This window comes from Pseudonaja textilis, chromosome 3 (assembly GCF_049901715.1).
Source record: "Pseudonaja textilis isolate UNSWEBS1 chromosome 3, rPseTex1.2, whole genome shotgun sequence".
Lineage (NCBI taxonomy): Eukaryota > Metazoa > Chordata > Lepidosauria > Squamata > Elapidae > Pseudonaja > Pseudonaja textilis.
Genome location: NC_141992.1, coordinates 2,943,893 through 2,954,187, shown reverse-complemented (window position 1 = coordinate 2,954,187; position 10,295 = coordinate 2,943,893). Strand labels below are relative to the sequence as shown.

Genomic DNA, 10,295 nt, shown 5'->3' with positions numbered 1-10,295 from the left:
CGTGAAAATATTTACAGACCCTTCACATCCTGGATATATAAACTGTTTCAACTCCTACTGTTGTGGTTAGTGGCTGAGGAGAGTGAGGACTCAGATGAGGGGCCGGGACCATCAGGGAGTGGACCGCTGCCTTCGGAGATTGGAGGGGCTGGCAGCAGCGATGAGGAGATTCCCGAGGAGCCTGTGCCCGGTGCAAAGCGTGCACGCAGGGCTGCTCGCAGGAAAGAGCAGCTGCCGCAGCACGGGCGACTCGGGAGTAAGGCTGCAAAGTGATGGCCCCTCCTTCAAGAAGATAAAAGCCAGCTGTGAATCGGAGGTTCTTTGCAGGAAGCAAAGACGTTTTGAAACTCAGCCTCGTGGGCATTACAGTATCTTAAGTTGGTATTTGAAGACTCTTTTGTGTTGTGAACTATTTCTTATCTGTTATTCTTGGCAGTCTCGCACAGTTTGGGCAAGGTTTGTGCTTATCAAAGTTAATTAGTTTGCAGCAGCCTTTTAACCGGGGATTTGTAAGAATCATTAAAAGGTTTCTGTTCCCTTTGGTTCGTGTTTGTTTTATTGGAAAAGGGTTTGGACAGGCAGACAGACAGACACATATATAGTCAAGAAGTACCTGTATTTGGGTTCTTTAAAGGGCCAGAAACAGAGAGCCATCAAGAAAGAAGAAATTATAATTCACTTTTAATTTTGGAAAGCCCGGACCAGCTCGACAGAATTTCTTCTCCTTTGCACCCGTTCTCACCCCCAAAATCTTTGTTAGTCTGAGTCTGATCTAAAGCCTGAAATTAACTTGCTTTTTTAAAAAAAATCTTTCCTGTCCATTACTCAGAAAGACAGTGGTTTTAAATCAAAGTTTCTCTCTCTATTTTTAATCTTTAAAACAAGACGGTGCTTTCAAACAGGAGAGTTTTTTCTTTCTTTCCCTATAAGTGAGACATGTAAATGTATTGTACGATCACAGGGAGTCCTTGAGTTATGACCACAACTGAATCCAGGAATTTCTGTTGCTAAGCGAGACGGTTGTGAAGTGAGCTTTGCCTCGTTTTACTACCTCTCTTGTCACTGTCCCTAAGTGAACCCCTGCCACTGTTTAGTGAGTCACATGGTCGTTAAGTGAATCTGGCTTCCCCCATTGACTTGGCTCGCCCGAAGGTCGCCAAAGGTGATCATGTGACCCCAGGGCACTGCGACCGTCATAAGTACGAGTCAGTTGGCAAGCCTTTGAATTTTGAACCCATGACCAGGAGATGCTGCCACAGTCGTAAAGGAGAAAATCGACCGTAAGTCATTTTTTTTCTTTTCCGTCGTAAGTTTAGACGGTCACTAAATTAACGGTCATAAGTTGAGGACTTCTTTTTTTGTTTCTAGCACATTCTGCAATAAAGCTCAATATCTCCTTCCTGGGTCTTCCGTGGCTGCGTTCACACAACATGCTTAACGGTTGCATTAAATCTTCTTCTGGATTTGCAACCGGCAAAAATCTATTTAACAGATGAAGAGAGTTTTGGAAGGGACCTTGGAGGTCATCTAGTCCAGTGGGCCAGGGACCACTGGTGTTCTGCGAGAAAATTTTGGTGGTCTGCAGAGAAATGTCCCCGCCCCCCAAAGCAATTAATCTAGGCTGCGTAGAAACACAAGGCCCGTGGGACACACAAGGCTTGTGTTACTTGCATTGCGAACAACACGAGGGAGTGAGGGGAGGGGGGGAAAGGGCGGAGGGGGGGGGAACTTGCCCCACGTGCCCCACATGCCTGGCCTGGCCACCAGGCTGCTTCTTTCCGCTTCTTTCTTCTTCTGCTTCTGGCTGCACGCAAGGAAAGCAGCCAAAGTCTTTCTTTCTCTCCCCCAAACTCCGCCAGAAATGAGTCTTTGGGACCCTGCAAGGCCTCCTGCTCCAAGAGGCTGTGCCGGCATGACAAGTCTCACAAAAGATTCATTTCTGGCAGAGTTTGGAGGAGAGAAAGAAAGACTTCTGCGGCTTCTGCTGCTTTCCTTGCATGAAGCCAAAAGTCTCTCTCTCTCCCTGAGAATGAAACTGGAGACAGTATCTTGCGATCCCAAATAAAGAACGATCGATCGGTAGGAAAACGGGGTGGGGGATTTTCCTGCAGACTTTTTGGGGCGGTTTTCCCAGGGTCTCTGGTCCGAGGGATTTAAAATGATGAGTTTGGTGGTCCCTGAGGTCCCAAAAGGTTGGCGACCCCTGGACTAGTCCAACCCCCATCCACCCCCGCCCAAGCAGGAGACCCTACGCCATTTCTGACCAAATCAAATGACAAATCAAGTTCAAATTGATCGGCTTAGGAAAGTTATACTTTCTACTTACAGCATAGAGGTAGTCCTTGACTTATGACCACAATGGTGGCCGTAAGCCGAGGACCGAAAGCAAGGGGGAAAATTTAGATTTCCTGCTCCCAACAACCCCAATGGACAAAACCTTCTTTCTTCTTTAAAACAGATAAAAGAATAACAGAGCTGGAAGGGACCTTGGAGGTCATCTAGTCCAACCCCCTGCCAGGCAGGAAATTCTATACCATTCCACACTAACGATTGCCCAATCTCTTCTTAAAAGCCCCCAGTGTTGGAGCATTCACAACTTCCAGTGGCAAGCTGTTCCACTGGTTATTATTATTATTATTATTTTTCATTGTTAAGAAATTTCTCCTTAATTCCAGGTTGCTTCTATCTACTCCTTGATGAGTTTCCATCCGTGGCTTCTAGTCCTGCCTGGCTTTAACGCACCGCCACAAACGACAGCGTCTAAGAACCACAATCGCTCCAAAAGTGGCCAAGCCTGTTCACAAGCTCCGACCCTAATTCTCTGGGGAGAACGTTCACGCCATCGTTCCCATGATCTCATTCCTCCCAAAGCAGAGCCAGCCCCAAAAAAACCCAGGCCACAAAACTGGAGATTAAATTGCTCGCTGACCCTACGCAGAATAAATGCCCCTTCCTCAGCAAACCCTGGGATAATCATTCCTTCCTTTTTATTCCTCCTAAAAAGAACGAGGGGGAAATAAAAATCACCCAAGAAAAGCCAAAAATTCCATATATTTTTTTTTTTCCAAAGCTGGCATTTAATGTTTCGCTGGCAGTTTTTTTTTTTCCCTTGGCAGTTTTTTTTTTTTAAATTTTGCTGAAGGATGGAGTATTAAAGAGTTCAAACGCCCCTTCCCTGCCCACCCACCCTTGTTATCCACGTTTGCAAGAAGCTGGCCAGGTTGCAATGTTGGGTTTAAAGCTGGTATCCAGGATTCCTCCGCTGCCGGTTTGCTCCTTCAGCGTTTCTGACTTTCGGCTCGGGTTGCGTTCCTGCCGAGGTCCACAGAGCCACGGTTTCTGAGCAGAAGGGTGGCCTTTTTATTCCGATACAATAAAAGCCAACCAATCAATCAATCAATCAATCAGAATTAGAGCCGGAAGGGACTTTGGAGGTCATCTAGTCCAACCCCCTGCTCAATCAATCAGAATGGAGCTGGAAGGGACTTTGGAGGTCATCTAGTCCAACCCCCTGCTTAATCAATTAGAATGGACCCGGAAGGGACCTTGGAGGTCATCTTGTCCAACCCCCTGCTCAATCACTCAGAATGGACCTGGAAGGGACCTTGGAGGTCATCTAGTCCAACCCCTGCTCAATCAGTCAGAATGGAGCTGGAAGGGACCTTGGAGGTCATCTAGTCCAACCCCCTGCTCAATCAGTCAGAATGGAGCTGGAAGGGACCTTGGAGGTCATCTTGTCCAACCCCTGCTCCATCAATCAGAACGGAGCTGGAAGGGACTTTGGAGGCCTTCTAGTCCAACCCCTGCTCAATCAGTCAGAATGGAGCTGGAAGGGACCTGGAGGTCATCTTGTCCAACCCCTGCTCAATCAGTCAGAATGGAGCTGGAAGGGACCTTGGAGGTCATCTTGTCCAACCCCCTGCTCAATCAGTCAGAATGGAGCTGGAAGGGACCTTGGAGGCCTTCTAGTCCAACCCCTGCTCAATCAGTCAGAATGGAGCTGGAAGGGACTTTGGAGGCCTTCTAGTCCAACCCCTGCTCAATCAGTCAGAATGGAGCTGGAAGGGACCTTGGAGGTCATCTAGTCCAACCCCCTGCTCAATCAGTCAGAATGGAGCTGGAAGGGACCTTGGAGGTCATCTAGTCCAACCCCTGCTCAATCAGTCAGAATGGAGCTGGAAGGGACCTTGGAGGTCATCTTGTCCATCCACCTGCTCAATCAATCAGAATGGAGCTGGAAGGGACCTTGGAGGTCATCTTGTCCATCCACCTGCTCAATCAATCAATCAATCAATCACTCAGAATGGAGCTGGAAGGGACTTTGGAGGTCATCTAGTCCAACCCCTGCTCAATCAGTCAGAATGGAGCTGGAAGGGACCTTGGAGGTCATCTTGTCCAACCCCTGCTCAATCAATCAGAATGGAGCTGGAAGGGACTTTGGAGGTCATCTAGTCCAACCCCCTGCTCAATCAGTCAGAATGGAGCTGGAAGGGACCTTGGAGGTCATCTTGTCCAACCCCTGCTTAATCAATCAGAATGGAGCTGGAAGGGGCCTTAGAGGTCTTCTAGTCCATCCACCTGCTCAATCAATCAATCAATCAATCACTCAGAATGGAGCTGGAAGGGATCTTGGAGGTCATCTAGTCCAATCTCACACACACCCCCACCCACTCAGGCAGGAAACCCTAGACCATTTTACACAAATCGTTTGTCCAATTCTCTTCTTAAAAAAAACTCTGGGGACGGAGCAATCCACCCACGGCTTCTGGTGGCAAGCAGTTCCACTGGTGAATTGTCCTCACGGATTCATCCGATGGGATCAAAATGCTGAGCTGGGAAGACGAGGGCACTCCCCTCCCACATAGCCCCCTAATAATTCTGCCCAAATTCACCCCCACTGTTGAGTTCCTTATCTCTAGGTCAGAGGTCTCCCCACTTGGCCCCTTTAAGGCTTGTGGACTTCAACTCCCAGAATTCCCCAGCCAGCATAGCTTTTTTTTACCTTCCTCTCTTGTGATTCCTTCCTCCGCAATCTCTCCCCTTTGGCGGATCAGAAACAGATTCGGCTGGCTGGCTGGGGAATTCTGGGAGTTGAAGTCCACGGGTCTTAAAGGGGCCAAGTTTGGGGACCCCTGCTCTAGGGGCCTTGATGCGGGGTGGGGGGGGAGGGCGGCAAGCAGGACCCCGTAGTTCTTCCCCCGTCACTCAAAAAGGAACATACCAGGAGTCCTGTAGAGGCAGTGGGGCAGGCCGAGCTGATAACCGCTGCCCCCCTGAAGAGGAAAGGGGTTCCCTTGCCAGCCTTCCTGCTCCCCCGGCAGCGGCACGAAGGAAGAGGCCGGCAGGATGGGCGCCGAAGAATTGGTAGCGGGGGGCGAGCTCAGAAGGTGTTCCAAGTTGGAGGGGACCCCCCGCCCGGCTTCGTTGACGCAGAAATTCAAGGCCTGCAGGCGGCACTGGTAGCCCCCGCCCCGAGACCCCGGGTTGGGGTAGCTGAAGACGGGCAGGATGGAAGCTTTGGCGTAACCCTCATTGCCGTCGGCGGTGGGGAGGCTGTCGGGCGAGGGATGCGGCTGGGATGCTTTGCCGGGCCCCAAAAGAGCCGGGAAGTTGGGTGGCAACTGGCTCAACGTTTGGGGCACCCCTTTGCCAACCTGCCTAGGTTGGGGCCCGTTCTGCGGGCTTCCGTTCACCTCTGGGCTGGATCGGGAGGGCAGCCTCCCCGTGAGGGGGACCAGGGGGCTCATCTCGAGGTCATCCAGAAGAGCTCCTTTCGCCTGGTAATTCTTTCCCGGGGAAGCGAATCCCGTTGGCTGGCTGTAGAGGCCGACTTTGGGGCCCGGGGCCCCCGGCAGATGGAAACACGGTGCCTTGGCTCCTGAGGGGGTGGGCTTGGCACAGGGCTGGCCCTGGAGGTTTAGGGGCTCTGGACGAGGCAGGGTTGAATCCTGACCCTCCTGCCCACCCGCAAACAGATTCGGGGTCAAGATCCCCTCGGGCCCCGGCAATGCCTGGCTGAAAGTTTGGCCTCGCCGGGACCGATCTGCCCCCACCGTTGGACCGTTTTCCATCTTGACCGTCTTCCCCGGCAACCTTTGACCGGTGGGCTGGCCCTTGCCACCCCGGGGCCCTTTCTTGGTCCCTTGGCCAATACCGGAGGGACCCCTCTTGCGGGTGAAACGCTGCCGTCGCCTGAGGAAGGATCCGTTCTGGAACATGTCGTGGCACTCGGGGTCCAGCATCCAGAAGTTACCTTTGCCCGGTTTCTTGTCGTCCCGGGACACTTTGACGAAGCAGTCGTTGAGCGAGAGGTTGTGGCGGATGGAATTCTGCCAGCCTTGCTTATTGTCTCGGTAGTAGGCGAAGCGAGAGGCGATGAAACGGTAGATGCCACTCAAGGGCAGTTTTTGCTCCGGGCAGCTCTGGATGGCCATGGCGATCAGCGCGATGTAGCTGTAGGGGGGCTTGGAATTGGACCCCTCGGGGGACGGCAAGCGGGAGACCGGGGGTCCGTAGGCTGGGGGTCCCCCCGCCTCGCCCACGCGGGACAGCACCGGCCGTGGAGAGTCCAGCTGCATCGTCCTTTCGCTTTGCTCCCGGACGGGGATCCCGGTTTAAATCCCGCTGCGGTCCGGCCTCTGGGCTGAGCCGAGGAAAGGGGGGGTCGGATGGGGGGAAGGCGCTTGGACGGCCCCACCTCCGGGCCGCGGGTGGGTGAAGCCGTGGCAGGCGCGGGGCCGGGCTTCTCAGCCCACGGGGGCGGCTGGAGAAGGGTCATCTTTGGAGGGAGCCCTTCCCAGGCGGGGTGGGGGGAGAGAACAGCCGGACGGAGGGGAAAAGTGGGGGGGAAACCCACGCAGGACGCGGGATGCTGGCTTCCCAAACCCGGTGGTAGAAAGGCGGCAACAGGCAGGCAGGCGAGACAGACAGAAGCACACGCGCGCACACGCACACACGCAGATCCAGCAAGACTTTGGGAAAGCGCGAGCGCGCCCCACGCAGACACCCAGACCAACCAACCAACCCCGAGTTGGGCAAGAGCGAGAACAAGCGAGCGAGACGCTTAAAACACGCGCGCACGCCAGACAGACAGACAGACACACACACACACCCCCAGTGGGTGCTTCATCCCTGGAAGCTTTCGGGACGAGCCTGGACAGTCATCTTCAGCAATGATGGAGGGTCTCCTGCTTGGGCTGGGGCGGGGGGGGGTTTAGACTAGATGACCTCCAAGGTCCTTTCCAATTCTGTTATTCTAATCTATTCTATTTTCTATTCTATTCTATTTTCTGCTGTATTTTCTATTCTATATTTTCTATTCTATTCCATATTCTATTCTATTCTATTCTATATGTATAGAATTCTATATATATCTATTTTCTGCTCTATTTTCTATTCTATTCTATTTTCTATTCTATTCTATTTTCTGCTCTATATTCTATTCTATTTCCTATTCTATAATCTATTCTATATTCTATTTTCTATTCAATTCTATTTTCTGTTCTATTATCTATTCTATATTTTCTATTCTATTCTATATTCTATTCTATTTTCTATTCTATTTTCTATTCAATTCTATTTTCTGTTCTATTATCTATTCTATTTTCTATTCTATTTTCTATTCTATTCTATTCTATATGTATAGAATTCTATATTCTATATCTATTTTCTATTCTATTTTCTATTCTATTCTATTTTCTATTCTATTTTCTATTCTATTTTCTATTCTATTCTATTTTCTATTCTATTCTATTTTCTATTTTATTTTCTATTCTATTTATTCTATTTTCTATTCTATTCTATTTTCTATTTTATTTACTATTCTATTTTCTATTCTATATTCTATTCTATTTTCTATTCTATTCTATTTTCTGCTCTATTTTCTATTCTATATTTTCTTTTCTATTCCAGATTCTATTCTATTCTATACAGATAGAATTCTATATTCTAATCTATTTTCTATTCTATTCTGTTTTCTATTCTATTTTCTGTTCTATTCTATATAGCGACCCATCCGATAACCAACTCTACAAGGCTCCCAAATCGAAAGTAAAAAAAGCATGATAAAACTACAGAACAGCAATCAATACATTATATTAAAAGCAATACATATATTAAAAGCAATCAAAAAGGTGGCCTCTGTAACAGGCCCTGTCCTGCATATGAAGCATCTGGTGTCCTTGGCCAGCAAGACAATAAGAAAAAAAAACCCTTGAATCTTCAAGAAGTTGGAATTGTCAGGACAAACTAGGAAGAGAGCTTGGAGAAAAACAGTCACGGTTTCCCTCTACTGGAAGATGCCACAAATAAGCTTCAGCCCAAAATTTAGATGGCTAACTTGGATCCAACATCCATCTATCTCTCTCTCTGCCTATCTTTTTTCTCTTTTTTTTGAAAATTTTATTTGGGTTTTCACAAAAACAAAACACAAATAAAACATCTTTTTTTGAAGATAGCCTGGTCCCAGGTTATCACTTCTTCATACAGACACAAAACTCAATTTTCATGCTCATTTTTATATTCTATTCCATATCTTATTACCGTTTTGTATTTTCTACATAGTTTTTCCCCTCTTAATTTTCTCAACTTTATTTTAATTATCTCATCTCAATTCAAATCATTATATTTATACTTTTGTCTGTCCTGTTTCGATTTCATATTATCTTTTCTCATTAAACAATTTTTTCCCCGTAGTTACCAATTGGAGTATGACACCTTTATATCTTTTAATTTTATCCATTCAAACTCTTATTTAAGCTTCAATGTATACCTTTAAAATTATAGCATTCAATATAATACATAACTTCCAATCGAATTCTGCTTGGTACGTTCTTAAAATGCACACTATATTCTTAAAAAGAAATATATATATCCTCTCTCTCTCTCTCTCTCTCTCTCTCTCTCTCTCTGTGTGTGTGTGTGTGTGTATGTGTGTGTATATATATTCTTAAGTTTTCGCGGGTACTTACATGTATGGGATTCAGCTTTGTTCGGATATTTTCCCACATCATTATAGTTGTGCTTTTAAAGTTGTAGCAACGTTTCGGCAGAATCTCATCTGCCATCATCAGGCTTCTGTATTGTGTTCATCTGTGAGTTAGACTTTTACAAATTTAAAACTGAAACCACTGTAAAAGTCTGACTCACAGACGAACACAATACAGAAGCCTGATGATGGCAGATGAGATTCTGCCGAAACGTTGCTACAACTTTAAAAGCACAACTACAATGACGTGGGAAAATACCAGAACAAAGCTGAATGCCATACATGTAAGTACCCGTGAAAACTTAACACACACACACACACACACACACACACATATATATACTGTCTATCTATCTGTCATCTATCATCTGTCTGTCTATCATGTCTGTCTGTCTATCATCTATCATCTGGCTATCTATCATCTGTCTGTCTGTCTGTCTGTCTGTCTATCTATCTATCTATCCATCTATCTATCTATCTATCTACTAGCAGAGTTGGAAGGGACCTTAGAGATCTTCTAGTCCAACCTCTGCTTAGGCAAGAAACCCTACATCACTTCAGACAAATCAATCATCCCCTCTTTCTCTTATCTAATCATATATGTCATTTAGGTAGTACATACTTGTAATAAATAAATAAAATGAAACCCTAGCAAACAATGGCTTTACTTAATGACTGCAGCATTCGTTTTAGGACTGCCCCGTTTGCTGAACGAGTACTACATGTCATAAAATCAGCTTTATGACTGTCAACAACATATATGACCAAAATAGGCGGGCTCCCTTCAGGGCCGTTATGTTGTGGACTACCTGTAATTTTCTCCATTTGCAATTCTGGACAAAAGAAACAAACACGTAAAAAGTCTGCAAATCTTCATTTTTATTTTATTTATTCCATTTCTGTGGCCGCTCAATTCAACCAAACGATTCTGCGCAATTCAGGTAATGTTAGTTGCACTCTTCTGCATCTTAAAAAAGGCACCAATTTGCTTCTCACAGTTCAGTCCTCACACTCACACACAAACACACCCTGCAAAGACCCACAAGGAAGAGGCTGCAGCAAACAGAAATGCCTATTGTAACTTCAGAGTTTAAAAAAAAAAATAGCCAGTATACATCAGAAGCAATTTCTTTCTACACAGGGAGTCCTTGACTTAAGACTACTGCAGAGGACAAATTTCCATCACTAAGTGAGACAATTAAGTGAGCTTTGCCCCCATTTTATGAACTTTCTTGTCCCAGTCGTTAAGTGAATCACTGCACTTGTTAAGTGAGAAACGTGGTTATTGTGAATCTGGCTTCCCCAATGA

General features: G+C 46.8%; 1 protein-coding gene across 1 annotated transcript; it reads right to left on the bottom strand.

Moving 5' to 3' along the window:
* Window positions 1-5,073: 5,073 nt before the first annotated feature.
* Window positions 5,074-6,585, bottom strand: FOXS1 (forkhead box S1). The gene has a single exon (XM_026723034.2). It carries the CDS (start codon window positions 6,576-6,578, stop codon window positions 5,202-5,204), a length of 1,377 nt encoding a protein of 458 aa, XP_026578819.2. The 5' UTR covers window positions 6,579-6,585; the 3' UTR covers window positions 5,074-5,201.
* Window positions 6,586-10,295: the final 3,710 nt, after the last annotated feature.